This window comes from Bos javanicus, chromosome 8, assembly GCF_032452875.1.
Source record: "Bos javanicus breed banteng chromosome 8, ARS-OSU_banteng_1.0, whole genome shotgun sequence".
NCBI classification, from domain to species: Eukaryota; Metazoa; Chordata; class Mammalia; order Artiodactyla; family Bovidae; genus Bos; species Bos javanicus.
The window spans coordinates 10,498,487-10,520,339 of record NC_083875.1 but is presented as its reverse complement, the minus strand read 5'-3'; the positions used below and the strand labels follow the sequence as shown (position 1 = coordinate 10,520,339).

General features: G+C 42.2%; 1 protein-coding gene across 1 annotated transcript in view; it reads right to left on the bottom strand.

The window, feature by feature from the left end:
• INTS9 (integrator complex subunit 9) overlaps nucleotides 1–21,853 on the bottom strand; it is a 128,470-nt gene that overhangs the window by 20,077 nt on the left and 86,540 nt on the right. The window contains exons 9-10 of the mRNA XM_061426808.1: nucleotides 5,679–5,790; nucleotides 2,205–2,385 (exon numbers count right to left, since the gene is read on the bottom strand). Of these exons, the coding sequence (XP_061282792.1) occupies nucleotides 2,205–2,385; nucleotides 5,679–5,790 (293 nt within the window). The remainder of the gene's footprint in view (nucleotides 1–2,204; nucleotides 2,386–5,678; nucleotides 5,791–21,853) is intronic.

Below are 21,853 nucleotides of genomic sequence, written 5' to 3'. Positions count from 1 at the left end.
AACAAGTTATTATTGAAAAAACAAATTCAAAAGACAAAACTGAAAAAAGGGCCAAAATGGGAAACAATGTCTGTAGATATAACAAAGCATTAGGATCTTTAATACATGTATAGGGTTCAAATAAATAGATAAAGGTACAACACCTCTGGTATGTAAATAGGCAAATAAGGAGTAATTTACAGAAGACACAAACATTTTTCTGGAAAGCAATTTAGATTTGTATGATGAACATTAAAAACTATGTACATCTTTTGTTCCAGTAATACTATTTTTAGTAACTTACCCAAAGCGGATGTAGTCATAAATATACAGAATGATATTAATCGAAAATTTATCACTAAAAGGAAAAAAACTGGGAAAAGCCTGTCCACCCATAAGACAACAGTTATGTAAATTATACTATGTATAAATGATGAGTGATGATGTCATAATGCAGTCAAGGAAAAATGATGGTATCAAAGATTTTCTAATGCTCTAATCTAGTATTGGGCTTCCTTGGTAGCTCAGCTGGTAAAGAATCCGCCTGCAATGCAGGACACCCCAGTTTGATTCCTGGGTCAGGAGGATCCACTAGAGAAGGGATAAGCCACCCACTCCAGTATTCTTGGGCTTCCCTGGTGGCTCAGCTGGGAATGAATCTGCCTGCAATGCGGATTAAAAAATTTAAAGGCAGGATTCACAATTAAATATTCAGCATGATCCCTACATAGAAAGATGAAATACATCAGAATCTAATAGTGACATTATTTCTGGTAGTGGGATCATGGGTTCGGATTATTTTTTACTGTTCCCTGTAACTTTCTTTTTCTCTAGTAAACATGTATTACACTCATATTAAAAACAAATAACAAAAAACAGGAACTCAAAAACAACCTACTCTTACCAGTCCCGAGTCCTACCCCATCAGACATTCTGACAAGAGTGGATGGAAGCACAGACACCAGTTAGGACACTGCCCACAGGGCTGGTCCCCGAGCCTGCATCGTTCAGTATTTTCAGCTGAGGGTCTGGATGAAGACGTTCAGGACATGCTGATGAACGTGCAGCGATCCTCATGTGGACTGCCACCTAGTCAAGATTACCTTCCCATAATGCGGAGAAGAGACTTCTAATCAAAGAAGAAATCCAATGGCCGCCAATAAAAGTGACCTTTTATTGTTAGTCACTAAGTCAAATATAATATAAACAACAACAAAAAGTCCTATGAACGAACATGAATAATACACACGTTGGATGGAGAAGACTGAATTTAAAAACAGAAAAAAAGGGCCTTGAGCACAACTAAAATGGGAAGAAAAAAACAATACTTAAAAGTGGGGTAGGCAAGCGTGACTTTGGGATAATCTGTGCGAATATGTATGCTGCGCAGTTGCTGTTCAGTTGCTTCAGCACGCCAGGCTTCCCTGTCCTTCACTATCTACCAGAGTTCTTCACTATCTCCCAGAGTTCGTGAACGCTGCACAGAGTAATGTACAAATCCTCTTAAATCAGAGGCTTTGTGGACTATTGTGCCCATAGGTCATCACACCAGTAGACGGGATTAAGCACACCTGTGTGTCACAACCCCATCCCCGGGTACCATTAAGTCCGGTGTGCAATTTACAGTATTTCCTCCTACCCTGCCTTTTTGTGGCCAGGTGAGTTAGATTCAAACATCTGTCTAAACAATCCTGAAAAGGTTCACCCACTTCATATTGTTCAATAATTTACCCATCCTAGGATTTGATCAAATAATTTCCTGTTGTAATAAAACACTGTCACCAAATATACTATTGAAATGGAAAAATAAGCTAGTTTTCCCCATCAGATTTGGTATTAAAAATTTCAGAGAACATGAGCTTGGGTTGGAGACTTTTTTTAGCTTTAAGAATGTAACTGCACTTTGTAACAGACAGAGGGAAGCATGTGAGAAGGTAAGTGCATAACAGTTTTATTGTTCATTTTGAAACTGGTGGCTAAGTTACGTCTTTGCCTTTCCTCCTTCCCTTCTTAATAACAATTCTCCTAAATCCTAGCAAAGTAACTGCTCTGGGTTTCATTAATACAATCTTCATATCACAGAAAGGAAAAAAGAAAAAAATGAAGGTTTCACAGTAAGTTGAGAAAAAATAAGATTATTTCTATTTCTTTTTAAATTAAAACTAAAAAGCTTTTTCTTTTCCTACTGCTTGACTGTAGGGATCACAGGAAAAACAGAGACCTACCACTCGGCAAAAATCTGCGAAAACTCCAGTGAACTGTTAGCCACCGGGGAGATGAAGTAGAAAGGGATGCTGGAGAGGCCGGCCGAGTCGATGTACTGGTACAGGCACTCCAGGAGGTCGTAGATCACTCCCGAAGGGTAGCAGGGCACCAACACGTTTCCTCCATTCCGAACTGTCAGTGCTAGAAGGGTGGAAGCCACAGGACACTGTAACTCAGACGGACTTCAATAATATTAAAAACAAAAAAGAGAAGAGAAGAGCTGAGGCCAGAGGGGGGGAAAGTAGCATCAAAAGAACAGTTTTATACAGGGAGGACAGAACTTTACAAATTATGTTTGCATTTCTTTCATTTTTCCACTTCTGTTCCTATAATTCACTTCATTTGGGTAACAATCAACTTGGTTTTTTGGGGGAAAATGTACCAAAAAATTAATATTCTATCAACTGAAATATTTGGTGCAAAAAAGATTTTCATACCCATACATGGGGAAAAAAACCATGTAATCTTGCCTCCACTTTAAATGAATAACAAATACACTATTTTCTTAAGCAAAAGTCATCAAAACAAAAATTTTCATCAAAACATAAAGAACAAAAAAAGATTTGAGTTCTGATTTTCAGTTGCTTGCTATGCAGTTCAAATAGCAATAAAATCAGCAGTATTATAGTGTGTAGGTGGGGAGGACCCTGAGTTATTTTTTTAAAGGAACAATTTTAGTAAGGATTCTCAGTCACTGGTCCATTCAACAAACAATGGACTTAAAAAAAAATATGAATTATTTATTTTTGGCCCGCTGGGTCTTGGTTGCTGGGAGGGCTTTCCTCCAGTTGTGATCAGGGCTTCTCACTGCAGCAGCTTTTCTTGTTGTGGAGCACGGGCTCTAGGGTCTTGGGCTTCAGTAGGTGTGACTCCCAGGCTCTAGAGCGCAGGCTCAGCAGTTCTGGTGCACGGGCTTGGCTGCCCTGAGGCGTGCAGGAGCTTCCTGGATCAGGGATAGAACCCACGTCTCCTACAATGGCAGGAGGATTCTTAACCAACTAGACAGCAAGGAAGTCCCAACACTGACTTCTTTTGAAGACTAGCACCAGAGTGGGAGGGTCCAGAGGCTTACTGATGATCACCTGAGGGATCAGCAACATCTCAGGCCCGGGGACCAGGGTGTGCAGGCGTGGATTTGGGTTTTCAAGTTCCCAATGGCAGATGAGATTCGGGACGGACCATCCCAGCGCCTTCTCTTTTCAGCTCCTGCTCAGAACTTTGTTTCATTTGTCTCTGTTTGGGCTCTGATCATTGCTGAGTGACCCATAAGGAAATAGGCCAAGTTTTTCCATTTGACTCATTCTAGTGGCATTTTCTTCCATGAGTGTTTTGTCCAAAAGAAAATCCTCTATTCTTTAAAGGCTTAAAATCAGTTATCAAATGAGGAATTGCAACTTATAACCAAAATCGTAGTAGAAACTGTAACTGGCTGAGACAAGTCAAGCTCTCAATTTCTTTCTTCGTCTAGTTTCCAATATAGATGAAAACAAGCAAAGTTAGGGCACAGAACCTGAACTCTCTGATGCCTTCTATCCTCCTGTATGTCCCAACTCTCACATCCGTATTCTCCAAGATGCTGTGCACGGAGGACTGGCTGACCCGCTACTACTGGAGTAAGAACCAAGGAAAAGATGAGAGCGCTGCAGGGCTCCAGTCCCACTCCATCTCAAGCTGTGGGACCTCAGGAAAGCCACTGCAACCTCCTGGGCCTCAGCTTCCTCACTGCTTACGAGAGGAGTGAACTAAATCAGTGGTTTTCAAGCCTTCTTTTGTAGGAAAATTGCCAGAACATGATAAACATACAACTTCTCCACTAGGCCTCCTCTCCTCAGACAGTCTGACTGTGGCACAGCCTCAACATGAGGCAGCTGGTCAGTGGACCCCTCTGAGCAACAGTGGATTACATGGAAGAGTCTTTCAAGATCCAAAGCCCTTGGATTCCATGATTCTAGAGTTAGAAACAAACATACAAAGTCTCTTTGAAACCAGTCCAATTGTTCTTCCAAGCTAAGAGTAAACTGTTGTTGTTCAGTTGTTCAGTAGTGTCCGACTCTTTGTGACCCCAGGGACTGTGGCCTGCCGGGCTCCTCTGTCTGTGGGATTTCTCAGCAAAAAATACTGGAGTGGGTTGCCATTCCCTTCAACAGGGAATCTTCCCAACCCAGGGATCAAACCTGCATCTCCTGCACTGGCAGGTGGATTCTTTACCACTGAGCCACCTAGGAAGCCCAAGAGTAAGTTACTGGTAGCTTAAAATCAGCAAAGAATAAAAAAGTCTACAACTATTGGCAAGGGAAAGTGAAATTCCACAGACAATATTAGAAGACAACCACTTGCCTCCCCCAGAGCTGAGGTAACAGGGCTGAGGGGCCTGAGCTCATGAACTCCTCTTTGGTAACAGTGATGGAATGAATGTGTCCCCTGAAGTTCATATATTGAAGCCCTAACCCTCAATATGACAGTGTTAGCAAGGGGATCCTTTGGGAGGTGACCATGTCTATATGAGGTCATGAGTATGGAGCCCCCACGATGGGATTAGTGCCCTTATAAAAAGAGGAAGAGGCCCTGGGCCAGCCTTTCTCTGCCATCTGGGGACATAGCCAGAAGGCTGCTGTCTGTAAGCCAGAGAGAGGGTTCTTGACCAGAACCCAGATGTGCTGGCCACCGCATCTCTGACATCCTAGCCTCCAGAACTGTGAGAAATAAGTGTTGTTTAAAGCACTAGCCTTTGGTATTTGTTACAGTAGCCTGAGCTAAGATAGGAAGCGACCTACATATTTCTAGAAGAAATGCAGCATTTCTAGACTTTATTGACAATTATTCCAAAGAAGCATACATTTATTCCAGATAGAAAATACTCAACAAGTCTCTCAATTATAGTCCCCCCCTGCCCCACCCAAAGAAGAAAAAATAATACCAAGCAAATATTTTGGGGGAAAAAATACACCTGTTCAATATATCCCTGTTGTGAATTCAAAATATTAAGTCTTTTCTGTGCTATTATTTGCAAAGCAAAGACAAGATTATTTCCTTCTTTAACTCTGCTTATCCTATAAGCACTCCTGACCCACCTGCAAAACCCACCAGCAAGAAGCGGTGGGCACCTGCCAGCAAGAAGAGGAAGAGTTTCTATGTAAGTGGGAGAATGTTGAGCATCGGCTGTATAATTGCTAAAAATTCAAACTTACCGTTATAACCACCATTCTTATTGTGCCTTCAGATTTAAGTTGCTTAAGAACTGCTTTTGTTGACAACAGTAGGTTTTGAAGGATAAACAGAAAGCGTGGAAATAAATGAGGGAAAAGGTCATAATAGGGGGCATCAACAGGGTGTGAATGTGAAGCAAAGGGAGAAAAAAGTACCACAGGAGCAGGGCGATCACAAAATAAACGTGAACCATTTCCTCCCATGTAGGACTTTCCCGAGACACATACCTAGGTTGCTGCAGAACTCACCCACCATGCTATCAGGGTTTGCGGTGGGAATCTGGGTAAGGCCTGTCAGGATGAGAACATCGCTGTTTTTGAGAGATGCTTGATCCATGGGCTGAAAAACCACAGAGAACTAGGCTTAGTATATTAAACAAAAAAAGGTTAGGTATCAGAAGGAAAGGAAAAAGAGAACACAATCAACAGTCTTTCCACGTCCAACTTGTCAAGAGGTCATCTCACTTCCTTTTACAACATGCCTATCATTGAAGAGTGGTTGCCCAAGGGAGATGGGTACCAATGGGAGGGAACTTTATGGGGCGATGAAAAGTTCTGACATGCTATGAAAACTCATAGAAGTCTGGGGAAGGGTGGATTCATGCATATAGATGACTGAGTCCCTTTGCTGTCCACCTGAAACTACCACATTATTAATTAGCTGAGTGTATGCTTAGTGTGTATGCTCAGCTGTGTCAGTTTCTTTGTGACCCCATGGACTGTAGCCCACCAGGCTCTGCTGTCCATGGAATTTTCCAGGCAAGAATACTGGAGTGGGTTGCCATTTTCTCCTCCAGGGGATCTTCCTGACCCAGGGATCAAACATGGCACCTGCACTGGCAGGGGTTTTTTTTTTTTTACCACTGTGCCCCCTGGAACTCCATTATAAAGCAAAAAGCTAAAAAAAAAAAAAAAAAAAAAGGATAACCCCCCCAAAAATATGGAAAAAAAAAAAAAAGAAAGAAAAGAAAAGAAGCTCTTTTTGTAAAGCTATCTTACACGTATCATCACAAATTTGAGGTGGACCTCAAATCTGAGCCTGTACCAGGATCACCTGGAGGTGGAGTGCTGCCGCCACCCCAGGGTTTCTGATTCAGGTTTGAGGTGGGGCCTGAGAAGATGTAATTCTCATGAGCTCCCAGGAGATGCTCCTGGTGGGGATGTGGATGGTGGTCTGGAGACCGTGCCCTGAGATCCACTGCACTGTACAGTCTGGTTCTCAAAACAGCCCTGCCACGTACAGGAAACTGGGATCGCTGTGGAAATACAGAGGTCGAGACTCAAAAAGCTGGGGTGCTTTTCCCCAAGAGTCAGTGGCAGAGGAGAGAGGACAATGGATCAGGAACCAGAAAGGTAAAGCCCCCTTCAATTCCACTACCAGTACGGGACCTCAGCCGAGCCTCAGGCTGGGCTTCTTATAAAATGACCCGTCTCCCTTCAGGGATTTCTCAGAGTCTCATGCGCTAATTTACACGATCTTCCTGTAGCCTATGGAGTCCTATAGCACAATGTTATGCAATCCTTAGGTTCTATTTTTGAATTGCATTTTGACTGCTTTCAGAGCACTTAAAAAAATACGAAGTACCTCTTCCAAATAAATCAGGATTAAAACTGGAAACAAAAATGAAGGCCCATGCAAGGATGTATTGTACAACATGAGGAATATAACCAATATTTTACAGTAACTGTAAATAGTACTCTTTTAAAATTGTATAAAAACAGGGACTTCCCTGGTGGTCCAGTGGCTAAGACTTCATGCTCCCAAGGCAGGGGGCCCGGGTTTGATCACTGGGCAGGGAATTAGATCCCACATGCTGCAACTAAAGATCCTTCATGTTTCACTGAAGATTGAAGATTCCACACTCTGCAACTAAGACCCGGTACAGCCAAATAAATATTTTTTAAAACTGCATAAAAATTTTGAAGTATTTAATAAGAGGAATAGAAAGGGGAAAAACAGAAGGTCCAAAGACCGAGATGCTAGAGAGCTCATCCAAGTTTTCATTTTGTAATGTATCTTTTGCTCAATTTCATTTAACCTACTCACTAGAACATCAGAAGGAAAAAACAGGAGGGATAAACATTATCCCTCCTCTTTCCTATCCAAATTTCTCAGTAAAATTCCAAATAGCAGTGCAGCCAAGACCTACCACGTGCATTGCTATTTCTGAGTCCACGTGCCTTTTGATGTATCATCCTTCAGCATCTTATATCTGCATGGACATATGGGCTTCATCAATTTTTTTAAAATAACACGATTGTGGATAGATAAGTTGCTTAATACTGTGAAAAGCATTTTTTTAAAACATGGATACAGGAGATGTACAGTTGTGACAACTATGTTGAGCAGCTTCTAATTGCTATTTGCACAGACACAATAATGCGTGTAAAGAGCTTTTCTTCTGCTCAGGCAGAACTGACCTGCGTATTTGCCTTCTCAACAAACACACGTACGTTCATTGTTTCCAGAGAAGGAGGGAATGGGGAGTAAAGCATGGAGGTTCACAGTCACTGATGTGTGAGGAGCCTGGGCATGCTCAGTGTGTGCCTATGTCAAAAGGAACTGGAATGGTGATCAAAGGGACCAAGCTTTGTTGGGCAGTATATTTAACTTATGGATGAGAAGGGCTTTCCTTCCAGGTGGCTCAGATGGTAAAGAGTCTGCCTGCAGTGCCGGAGACCCCAGTTTGACCTTGAGGTCACGAAGATCCCTGGAGAAGGGAATAGCAACCCACTCCAGTATTCTTGCCTGGAGAATCCCATGGACAGAGGAGAATCCCATGGACAGAGGAGCCTGGCGGGCTGCAGTCTGTGGGGTTGCAAAAGAGTTGGACACGACTGAGCGACTAAAACAAAATAAACCAGTATTCTTGCCTGGAGAATTCCACGGACTGAGGAGCCTGGCGGGCTACAGTTCATGGGGTCACAAAGAGTTGGACATGACTGAGCGACTAATACACACACACACACACACACACACACACACTTAGCTTAAAAGGACAACAATTTTATAAGGACCTTATTAGAACAAACCACTAATAATTCACAGGGCTGATAGGGGATTCAGCAGCCCTCAGAACCTCCAAAAATCGTACAAACAATTCTGTCTCCCTATATCCATTCTCCCACAGATTTAATCGGGTTGTCATTTGGGGCCATGATCTCCAAAAGGTTAACTGAAGACAACTAATCTAAACAATGACTCAGAAGCAATTCTGGCCTTGAAAACACCATCATCTCTGAACCTCAGCCATTACCACCATGTTCCTTTAAAAATTAAATGCCCATAATAAAAAACAAAGGCAGTGCTACAACATGACTAGCAACATAATTGGGACGTTATAAAATACTTCATGACTGAGTCACACTGGATGTTCACAGATTTAGCCCCGTAACTAACTCAGACATTTCTTGTGGATTCCTCAGTTCTGTTCAGTTGCTCAGTCGTGTCCGGTTCTTTGCAACCCCACGGGCCACAGCACGCCAGACCTCCCTGTCCATCACCAACTCCTGGGGTCTGCTCAAATTCATCTCCATTGAGTCGGTGATGCCGTCCAACCATTTAATCCTCTGTTGTCCCCTTTTCCATCCTTCCCAGCATCAAGGTTTTTTCAAATGAGTCAGGTCTTCGCATCAGGTGGCCAAAGTATTGGAGCTTCAGCTTCAGCATCAGTCTTTCCAATGAACACTTACGACTGATCTCCTTTAGGATGGACTGGTTGGATCTCCTTGCAGTCCAAGGGACTCTCAAGAGTCTTCTCTAACACCACAGTTCAAAAGCATCAATTCTTCAGTGCTCATCTTTCTTTATGGTCCAACTCTCATATCCATACATGACCACTGGAAAAACCATAGCCTTGACTAGATGGCCCTTTGTTGACAAAGTAATGTCTCTGCTTTTTCATATGTTGTTAAGGTTGGTCATAACTTTCCTTCCAAGGAGTAAGCGTCTTTTAATTTCATGGCTGCAGTCACCATCTACGTGATTTTGGAGCCCCCCAAAATAAAGTCTGCCACTGTTTCCATTGTTTCTCCATCTGTTTGCCATGAAGTGATGGGACCGGATGCCATGATCTTAGTTTTCTGAATGCTGAGCTTTAAGCCAACGTTTTCACTCTCCTCTTTCACTTTCATCAAGAGGCTCTTTAATTCTTCTTCACTTTCTACCCTAAAGGTGGTGGCATCTGCGTGTCTGAGGTTACTGATAGTCCCACACATGATATCCAGGCTTCTGATGCCAATTAGAGCTCACTCTTCTCAGGGGTCTCCTTGATCCCCAGTGGGAAGGGATGTGCCCTGCTTCTGAATCCCCACAGCCCTTGACTGGATTTCTAACCTAACAGGACCCATCATTTGGACCCTGGATAAAGTCCTGTGGGCACCCATCTTCTTCCTCTACGGTAACCTGTGTAAATCTAGCACCTCCCCATTTATGTTTCCCTTACAGTCGAGCACAGCCCACTGTCCAAAGCAGGTTAAGAAATACCACAGACTAGATGAGGGAAGGAAGGAACGAACAAAGAGATGAAGGCATGTAAGCAGTGCACGTTAAGTCTGAGAGAAGGAAACACTCTGCCAGGTTAGAAACCAAACAGCATGTGCAGAAAGAAGACAGGAGTCCATTAAGTGGTCCAGTCTCTCCCTCCTGGCTTCATGGGATCCGTTTCCCAAGTCCAATCCTTCAAACCAATCACGAACTCTTTGTAGCTCAGCTTCCTCACTGCTACTGCCCTTAAATATATTAGGTTTAACTCTCACTGGTTGGCACTGCCTCACCAGTGAGGACAGAGCTTTGTTTCCTCAGGACAGACCCGAGGAGGCTGAGGCTTTGGGACAACTTGGGGCTACGTCCATGGAGAAGAGAAAGCTTCTTGCGGCCTTGGCAGCTAAGGTGGGGAGCAGTACGCGGTGGTTTGTCCCAGACGTCTTTCTTAAATAACATTTTGGGGACATGGCTGTGTCCTTTCCCAGGAGGAGTGGGCCCTTCGTGGACACATCCAAGGGACCGCTGCAGACAGATGTGTTACTAGAGACAGTCATCGGGTCTCCGTAGAGGAACTGAGGCCCAAAGAAGAGAAGTGATTTTTTCAGACTGCCCCCTCCTGAAGGGTCAATACTCAGCTTGGGCCTGGCTCTCACATAGTGGGCTCTGATGCGACAGAAGACAGCGGAGAACTGAAGCCCAGGTGTTCCATGGGGCCAGCTGACCAGAGGAGCACAGGCGGCCTCAACGGGCTATCCTGAAGCCTGGGTTCTGTGGAGGCAGGAAAATGTCTTTGTGTTGACCTTCATCTCCAGCTCTACCCTGGGCACCAGGTAAGCAAGTGGTTTTAATCCCTTGTGTTCTATATCAGGGAAAGTCAGACACTTTCAGAAAATTCCCAAGGACTGAACCTGACTGTAAGATCTCCATAAGGTCAGGCACAGAGGGAGAAACAGCAGCCTACAGATATTTCCTGAGAATATCCAGAAGGAAATGAATTCCTTCAAGAATTAATTCCTTAGAAGACTAAGGAGTGGCTGAAAAAAGCTAACATGTACATCCATGTGAAGATCTGCAGCAAGTCACAGATTTATAACAATACAATGCATTAGAAAAATCAATCACACAAACAAAAAACCAGAAAACTTTTATTCTAGAGCATCCAGATCAGAGAACTGTATAAACAACAAAACACTTGAGGAATTCAGAGGAAAGAAGAAAAATGTAAAAAACAAAACAGCAAAACAAACCTACCCAAGCAACTGTCTTAACTCTAAAAACCTGACTCAAAGACTCCAAATTTGAGATATTTTCTTCAGAATTAAGAGAAGAATCTACATTTACATTTATTACTGCCAAAGACTTTAAGACCTCAGGAAAACTGACCAGGGGGAGCATCTCCCTGCACTCCAGAGGGAGAAGGGTCAGGAAGAGGAGGCAGAGAAAATACAGGCGGTGTGCTAGAAGAAAACATTCTCTCAGGCTGGCCACCAGCCTCTTCCACCCCCAAGGGCAAGAAGGAATTCCCACTGTGACCACCAGAGGCTTCAGGGTACTGACTGGGCAGAAATTCTCAATTGGTTTAAAAAAATTTTTATTTCTTACAAAGAAAAAATTTTCTTTCCAATGTTCTATGTCAGGGATTCTTAACCTGATGAATAACAATGGGCTTCTAAAGACTCTATAAGCTCAGCCTTCAGAAAATAAATGTAAAATGTCATATAGATATGCAACAGATTTTTTTTTTTTTATTAACAGTTCTTATCAGATTCTTACCACCAGGATTTTGAGGCTGTGACCCACAAAACGTTAAGAACCACTACTCTATGGACTTCTCTGGTGGTCCCGCGGCTAAGACTCCGTGTTCCTAATGCAGGGGGCCCAGGTTCAATCCCTGGTCAGGGAACTAGATCCCACATGATGCAACTAAGACCCAGCACAGTCAAATAAATGAATAAATATTAAAAAAAAAAAAAAAGAAAAGAACCACTGCTCTAAGGCAGAAGTTTCCACAGGGAGCCGCTGCTGTCAAACATCTCTCCTCTCATTCTAACAGACACTCACCACCTGTCTGGCAACTGGAGAACCACCTGTTTGAGCCTCAAGGCCCAGTGTTAACCGGTTAGGAATTAGCCTGGTGATTGACTGAGCCTGGACTCCCTATTTTTGTTCCAGGCAAGGATGTAAGGGATAGTCCTCAGGGCAGGAGGGCTGAAGGGGTTTGGACACCTTTCTAGGTCCCTTTCGTGGTCAGGAGAAGGATGGGAAAAGATCAAAATCATAAATGAACCAAACGCAAACCCTAAAGCACCGCTAATACGAACAACACCAACAAACATCTACCACTAACTTTAAAGTTCCACACTTCAAAGTTTAGCCTTGGGACTTCCCTGGTAGTCCAGTAGCTAAGACTCCGAGTTGCCCATGCAGGGGCCCTAGGCTCTATTGCTGGTCGGGGAACCAGATCTAGATCCCAGATGTGGCAACGGAGACCTGGCACAGCCAAATAAACAATATTAAAACAAATTTTTTTTTTTTTTTAGCCTTGCATGGGTATCAGTGTCCTGTCCTAGGCCAGCCTCTAAAACGACCCCCAAATTCTGTGGCTCCTCATGTCTGGGTATATGCAGGTTTTGCCCTTTTATACTGGTGATTTTCACATCTAAAACTCAAGCCCCACCCCTGAAGTCAGGCAGAATAGCCAGGAAACTACTGAAATAATGGGTATAAAGTTGCCTTTTCAAACCATAATAGAAAAATTAGTGTTCAACATTGGTTCACAATGCACAAGCAAATCCATTAATTTCGTTTCCAAGGCCCAAAAGGCTGCGGCTCTAATAACTAAAAGTGCTCTCTAGTTATTGCTAATGTGTTCAGGGGACCCATCCAATGGTTACTGTTTATTCTGTGCTAATAGTATTATAGTTTTTAAACTGTGTCCAACGCCCTCTTTCTGGGCATATCTGTTTGAAGAAGATGTTGTTGGAAAAAAAAAAAAAGCTTTAAATAATTTAAATGTCTGACAGTGATAAAACAGTTAAGTACTTTACTGTATATCCTTATGATGGAATTAGGTAGCTATCAAATATCACGTGGTAGACCTAATCATCTAAGAAAAGTTCATTAAATCAGAAAGGGCAGAAAAGCAGGCTGTAAATTCTTTAATCTTAAGATAAGTACATTTTTTTCCCCTCTGAGAATTTTATATTTTCGAAAACTACTAAAATAAGTGGCTCAGATGGTTAAGAATCTTCCTACAATGCAGGAGACCCGGATTTGATCCCTGGATCAGGAAGAGAAGGGAATGGCAACCCACTCCAGTGTTCTTACCTGGAGAATCCCATGGACAGAGGAGCCTGGCAGGCTATGGGGTCCATGGGGCCGAAAAGAGTGGGATAAGACTGAGCAACTAACACAGTAACACACAAAATTACTATAATAAACATAAATTACTGTTCTAACAGATATATCTGGAGAAGAAAATGGCAACCCATGTCAGTATTCTTGACTGGAGAATGCCATGGACAGAGGAGCCTGGTGGGCTATGGTCCATGGGGTCACAAATAGTTGGAGACAAGTAAACGACTTAGAAAATAATATTAATTTAAAACAAAACGAAAAATCCTGACAAGACAGAGCATAAACACAAGCTGTTGGCTGTCTTGTAGAATTTCAGGGACAGCATAGAAAGAAAGGCAGATGACAAATTTTGAGAAAATGAAAAACTAGAATAAATTCCCAGAGAGACCATGGGCCCTGGAATGGGGACAAAATGATGTCGTTGTTCAGTCAGTAAGTCACGTCTAACTCTGTGATCCCATGGACTGCAGCACTCCAGGAGGAGCCAGAGCCAAAAAGGCTTGGGCACTGAGGGAAGAGCAGGGGCCGGGAAAGCCCTTTGACCCTTCTCCTCTGCAGTACCCCGGCAGACGGCAGCCTGCTCCAACATACTGTGAGGGAGAAAACACCGAACAGCGGCGTGAATGTTCACAGAGGCGCAGGCACACCCACAAGCCCCTGCTTACTCCCTTCACCCTACAAGGCTACTAAGTGGTAACAAGTCAGAGAGACAGATTCGGGGAAAAAAGCAGTGTCTGGAGCTGAGGTACAAGAGGGTTTCCCTGAGAGGCAGGTAAGTGGTAACAGCTGACTGGGAAATAAAACCAGACGACTGACGAATGCAATGCCTACTAAAAACAATAAGCTAAAAACCCATCCCACACAGAGAATTCACAAACCGGATGGAACAGCGGCATTTACATTAAAAAAAAGGCCATGCACAAATAAAGTAAAAATGAGTAAGTAAAATAAAAATAAGTATAGGGCTTCCCTCGTGGTCCAGCGGCTAAGACTCCAGGCTCTCAATGTAGGGGGCCTGGGTTTGATCCCTGGTTGGGGAACTAAATATCCCACGTGTTACAACAAGATCTAGTGCAGCCAAATAAATAAAAATAAGTATTTAAAAAAGCATAAAAAGCAACATTTGGAGATACTGTATATGGAAATATAATCATTGAAATAAAGAATTCAATACACAGGTTGAAGAGAAGTATGGATATAGCTAAAGAATGAACTCATAAGTTGAAGCAGGAGGCTGTTAAGAGATGAGAAATATAAAAGAAGAGAGATATGGAAAACACAGACATCAATATCTATATACTAGAAGTTCTTCAAGAAGGAAAAAAAACCAGAAGGAATAAATAATTTAAAAAACGATTAAAGAATTTTTCTATGTTAAATTGGAAGATCTTACAGGAAAAACAGACAGGAAAACAAACAGGAGAAAATAAACATTTAAAATACATCACAGTGAAATTTAAGAGCACTGAGGATAAAGGGAAAATTCTACCAGCAGATCCCACAGATGAACACAAATCTGAAGGGCTTTGCAATTCTTCAATGCAATAAGGGTACAAGTGGAAAATGAAGAAATAGTTTCATAGGGTTATAGGTTCAAAGTTTTTTTCCCTTTAATTTTATATCTACCTAAGCTATCATTTATTAGGGCTTCCCTGATAGCTCAGTGGTTAGGAGACCCTGGTTCAATTCCTGGGTAGGGAAGATACGCTGGAGAAGGGATAGACTACGCACTCCAGTATTCTTGGGCTTCCCTTGTGGCTCAGCTGGTAAAGAATCCGCCTGCAATGCAGGAGACCTGGGTTTGATCTCTGGTTGGGCAGATCCCCTGGAGAAGGGAAAGGATACCAACTCCAGTATTCTGGCCTGGAGAATTCCATTGACTGAATAGTCAGGGGTCACAAAGTCGGACACAACAGAGTGACTTTCACTTTCACTTAAGCTATCATGTGACAGTGAAAGTGAAGTCGCTCATTCATGTCCGACTCTTTGCCACCCCATGGACTGTAGCCTACCAGACTCCTCTGTCCATGGGATTTTCCAGGCAAGAGTACTGGAGTGGGTTGCTATTTCCTTCTCCAAATGATAAAAGCTATCATTTAAATGTGAGGAAAATTTAAACATATTCTCAGTAGTTCAAAATCTCCTAAGGATTACCATTTTAAGGCCCTCATGGTGAACATTCCTCCATTATTCCTGGAAAAGTAAATCTAGGAGGATTGTGAGCTTTATGGGAAATAAGGTTGAAAATAAAAAAAGAACAAAGTTCACTGTTGTCTAAATATGTTCACCACCCTGTTGATGTTGAGTCACTAAGCCATGCCCAACTCTGCGACTCCACACCAGGCTTCCCCGTTACTTCACTATCTTCTGGAGTTTTAAACAGCCTGAGACTAAATTTCTAGATACTACTGACAATGGTGGGTAGGGGAGATGTGGGAGGAAAGAAGAGAAAGAAGATGAAAGGGACAAGAGGAAACTAGCTCTAGAGGGAGAGACAGAGATAAAGATAATCACAGGAAGAACAGAAGAAGGAATAAACTGGAAGAATAAGACATACATAGATAACAAACAGGGACCTACTGTATAACACAGGTAACTCTGCTCAGTATTATGTAACAACCTAGAAGGGCAAAGAATTTGAAAAGGAACAGATACGTGTATAATGGAATCACTCTGCTGCACACCTGAAACTAACACAACACTGAACAAACTACTGTTGTTCAGTAGCTCAGTCGTGTCTGATTCTTTGCAAACCCATGACTGCAGCACACCAGGCTTCCCCGTCCTTCACTATCTCCCGAAGTTTTCTCAAACTCATGTCCATCAAGTCAGTGATTCCATCCAACCATCTCATCCTCTGTTGTCTCCTTGTCCTCCTGCTCTCAATCAGGGTCTTTTCCAACGAGTTGGTTCTTCCTATTAGGTGGCCAAAGTATTAGAGCTTCAGTGTAAGTCCTTCCAATAATATTCAGGACTGATTTCCTTTAGGATTGACTGATTTGATCTTGCAGTTCAAGGGACTCAAGAGTCTTCACCAGCACCACAATTCGAAAGCATCAATTTTTCAGTGCTCAGCCTTCTTTATGGTTCAACCCTCACATCCAGTACATGACTACTGGAAAAACCTAGCTTTGACAATATGGACTTTCGTTGGCAAAATGATGTCTCTGCTTTTTAATACACTGTCAAGGTCTGTCATAGTTTTTCTTCCAAGGAGCAAGTGTCTTTTAATTTCGTGGCTGCAGTCACTGTCTGCAATGATTTTGGAGCCTGGGAAAATAAAATTTGCCACTGTTTCCATTGTTTCCCCACCTACTTGCCATGAAGTGATGGGACCAGATGCCATGATCTTAGCTTTTTGAATGTTGGGTGTAAGCCATATTTTTCTACGATTCCTATGACTCAACTATGCTTCACTATAAAATTAAAAATGAAAAAATAGACAAATATGTTCAAACTTGCAAAAAGAAATTTAGTCTTCTAAAAAAAGGCAAGAAAACACAGGGAAAAGAATGAACTAAAAAAATGTGCAGATGGCAAAAACAAGACCCAAATTGTGATTTAGGAAACATAAATAGGTTTCACTAATCAAAGAGACTCTGCAGATTAAAAAAGAAAAAAAAAATTCTTTATTATGTGCTGGGGACCAGCCCCAGCTGATCCAGGGTATTCGAAGGAGAGACGGCCTAGGCGACTATTTATATGCTAATTAGAGATATAGAGAACAATAGAATGAGGATAGCTCGGTAGGAAAATTCAGTGGAGAAAAGAAGCTGAGTAGCTTGGTTTACGCGGGAGACCAATAAAACTTCAAGACAAGAAGTTTGCACCACTTACGTAGGCCGCAGGCGCCCTCTCGAATAGCGGAAGGTGTCTCACCCTAGACTCCTTCTCGAGTGGGTCTTAGAAGCCCAGGCATGGTTAGTAAGCGTGGTGGGTTCCGCGCTCCAGATGGAGACTCAGCTGGAAGTTAAAAGGAAGAATGACATGGGGAGACCAAGTGCTGGTAAACAAGGCCCATAGCTTTATTTTTAACAGGGGCTTTTATACCCTAAGTTACACATAGAGGATAATAGGGGATGCAAAGTCAGCAGTCTTTGATTCTTATCAAAAACCAAGGTTCCTTTCCTGCAAATGTATCGTATACAAATGGTTTAGGTGATTTACATCATCTTCTGGCCAGAAGGCCTACTAACATTTTATGACTCTTGACAAGGACTTATCAACAAAGACTTACTTTCTCTAAGAGTAATTATTTCAAGGTTTGGCACCATCTTCCAAAGATAAAATTGCATTCCTATAGGGCGGATGTGTAATGGGTTTACAACAAAGAAAGAATTTATTACCTTAAGGGTCTAAAGTTACTAACACCAAGGCCACTACTTATTTTTTCTACATACCCACTATTAATTGATACATATTCAAGGATACAATTCAGGGGATGTGAAAACTTGGCAACAAGCATTGACTCATCAATGAAATCCTTTACTAGTTTATTCTGACAGTTTTTAACTCTCTGAGAGGCTCTAAGCTATTTGAATATCTTAAGCTTCCCATGCCTCTCGAGGCTGGGAGACTGTAAACAATCGTATGCATAGCTGCAGGAGTCCGGGTAAACTTGTCAGGCGAGTTAGAGAGCCATCAGAGGGGTTTGGATTTAAACACTCCTAATTGCCCAGGAACTTTATTAATTGGAGCTGTAAGTTAACTCTTTGACACAGAGAGAGAGAGAGATGGTGGTAGGGGACAGCCCCCAGTAAAGTCAGAGGTGAGAGCACAAAGCAATAAAGTAGGCAGACTCTGGTTTTTTGGGGGAAAATGCTCGAGAATATCCGGGGGACTCCTGAGGCTCGATCCCGCCTTTGCGTATGCCGAGCCTCCTTCCTCATGACCTTTGTCACGAGTGGAATGCCTCACCGGCTCCCCGCATCTATGTTGTCTGCAAGGGATTCACTAGAAAAGGACATAGAAAGAGTGGGGGCGGGGGGAGGATGAAAAACACACTAGCAGCAAGTGTAGAAAGGAAAAAGACTCCTGGCTTTTAACGTAGTCTTGATAGAGAAAAAAAGGAAACATTCTGACAGAAAGAGCAATTGATCAACAAGACATAATGATAACATGAACACATACCCCTGATAATCGGCTTAAAATATAAACAGATAAATCAACAAATAACGCATCTTTTTCAGATACTGGTAGCTGAAATAGCATGAATTAAAAACACAACAGACTCAAAGGGATAAATATATATGGAAAAAATTTTCATTCAGCAGTGAATACAGTCTTTTCCAACATATATCAGATCAGATCAGTCGCTCAGTCGTGTCCGACTCTTTGCGACCCCATGAATCGCAGCACGCCAGGCCTCTATCACCAACTCCCGGAGTTCACTCAGACTCACGTCCATCGAGTCAGTGAAGCCATCCAGCCATATCATCCTCTGTCATCCCTTTCTCCTCCTGTCCCCAATCCCTCCCAGCATCAGAGTCTTTTCCAATGAGTCAACTCTTCGCATGAGGTGGCCAAAGTCCTGGAGTTTCAGCTTTAGCATCATTCCTTCCAAAGAAATCCCAGGGCTGATCTCCTTGCAGTCCAAGGGACTCTCAAGAATCTTCTCCAACACCACAGTTCAAAAGCGCTTCAAAATTCTTCGGCGCTCAGCGTTCTTCACAGTCCAACTCTCATATCCATATATGACCACAGGAAAAACCATAGCCTTGACTAGACGGACCTTTGTTGGCAAAGTAATGTCTCTGTTTTTGAATATGCTATCTAGGTTGGTCATAACTTTCCTTCCAAGCAAACTTTGCTTCCAAGCAGTAAGCATCTTTTAATTTCATGGCTGCAATCACCATCTGCAGTGATTTTGGAGCCCAGAAAAATAAAGTCTGACACTGTTTCCACTGTTTCCCCATCTATTTCCCATGAAGTGATGGGACCAGATGCCATGATCTTCGTTTTCTGAATGTTGAGCTTTAGGCCAACTTTTTCACTCTCCTTTTTCACTTTCATCAAGAGGCTCTTTAGTTCTTCACTTTCTGCCATAAGGGTGGTGTCATCTGCATATCTGAGGTTATTGATATTTCTCCCGCCAATCTTGATTCCAGCTTGTGCTTCTTCCAGCCCAGCGTTTCTCATGATGTACTCTGCATATAAGTTAAATAACCAGGGTCACAATATACAGCCTTGACGTACTCCTTTTCCTATTTGGAACCAGTCTGTTGTTCCATGTCCAGTTCTAACTGTTGCTTCCTGACCTGCATATAGGTTTCTCAAGAGGCAGGTCAGGTGGTCTGGTATTTCTATCTCTTTCAGAATTTTCCACAGTTTATTGTGATCCACACAGTCAAAGGCTTTGGCATAGTCAAGAAAGCAGAAATAGATGTTTTTCTGGAACTCTCTTGCTTTTTCCATCATCCAGTGGATGTTGGCAATTTGATCTCTGGTACCTCTGCCTTTTCTAAAACCAGCTTGAACATCAGGAAGTTGACGGTTCACATATTGCTGAAGCCTGTCTTGGAGAATTTTGAGCGTTACTTTACTAGCGCGTGTGAGATGAGTGCAATTGTGCGGTAGTTTGAGCATTCTTTGGCATTGCCTTTCTTTGGGATTGGAATGAAAACTGACCATTTCCAGTCCTGTGGCCACTGCTGAGTTTTCCAAATTTGCTGGCATATTGAGTGCAGCACTTTCACAGCATCATCTTTCAGGATTTGGAATAGCTCAACTGGAATTCTTCTATCACCTCCACTAGCTTTACACAACATATGTAAACATTTACAAAAAAAGGATTGTGTTTCAAAGTAAGCCTGAACAAATTTCAATGAATCTGTAAATTCTTATTGTAACGCACAAAAAAATTAGAATAGACTCCTGAAACCTAACCATGATATGACAAAAGTCTTGTTTAAGTCTAACCATACTGGATAGGCTTGAAACAAACAAAAGTATACTATAAAATAAACTCTGGTTATTTAAATCAGGAACATTAAGAAGGAAATTATGATATACTTAGATATAAATGACAATGTACTTATCAAAATTTAAGTTTCCCACAGATCAGTCTTCAGTCCTCAGCACTTATATTTAAAAAAATCTGATGGCTCTCCAGTTTGTCTCCAGGCTTGCCTTCACGTCTAAGTTCCAGCTCTGCATTTCCATTTGTCTCATGTTCTAATTCCCATTCATCATACCCACTAACCTCTTCTGCAACTAATGACCACCCCCGCCCCCGGCCAACTCCTCCTTGTCAACTGGATTCGTGTCATTATCACCATTCTCTGAGTCATCCAGGTATGAAATCTCTGCCTTACATTTTTCCTTCCCCGAAGATAGTCGGCATTCAAGAAATTTGTTGAATTTAAGATCCGCCAATATTTTAACTTACCTTTCCATCCCTACTATTTCAGGCTTAATCCAAAGTCTCATTTCCATTTGCTTATTAGATCAGTGTAACAGTCTGCCACATTCTTCCTAGCTCATGGGCTTCCATTACTAAAGCTGAATTGGCCCTTTACTATTAATATAAAGTCTAACTTTATAACTGCTGTGACAGGGTGTAAGCAGCTGCCAACAACCCATAAAACAATGGGTGTGGCTATATGTCAACAAAACATTATTAACAAATACAGGTGGGAGATCAAATTTGGTTCAAGGACCATAGTTTGTTGACATCTGAAGTAGACTACTGAGCTTTTTCAAATCTTTTCTTATCCCTGCTAAATTCAATACAGAATCCAATCATCTGGGCAAAAGAAAATCTAATTTACTTTCTTTTTTACATACCATAGTGGTTGCCAGCTAGAAATTAAAATTAATTACTTAGGTATGTTACTCATTACTTTCAAGACCTTATTTTTCCCTTTAAATTTATGGATCTTGTAAGAATAATTTACTGGAAATTACATCGATAGTACTGTAAAGGCTTTGATCTAAGCAGGACAAATCGGAAGAACTGGCAGCCAAGTAATCTTTCTGTCTTTTATGAGAGAATATATCAGGAATGATAGAAGCTGCCAATACAAAATTTTGATTCAGTGAAGCAGATTAAGATGACATTGATGGGGTTTTGATTTCAGCAAGCGGGAAAGGCCCAGAATTCTGCTAGCTACAGGAAAAAATAGCAACTTGTCCCCTCTAGACCTTGAAACAAAAGTTGCTTATAAAAAAGGTATGAAAACAGAGTGGCAGCTCAGAGCATTCTATTGTTCTAGACTTACAACACTCTTTTTCTCATATTAAAATGGGATATGGATTTCCATCATCCATTGACTATCTAATCTCCATCGCCCTCCTTTATAAACATGGAAAGATATATGTGTGCTGTGTCAAGCTGCTTCAGTTGAGTCCTACTCTTTGTGACCCCATGGACTGTACTCTGCCAGGCTCCCTGTCCATGGCATTTTCCAGGCAAGAATACTGGAGTGGACTGCCATGCCCTCCTCCAGGGGATCTTCTGGAGCCAAGGATCAAACCATGTCTCTTACGTCTCCTGCACTGGCAGGTGGGTTCTTTACAGAAGCGCCACCTTTTATACCCAGATAATCACGATGGTGTGCTC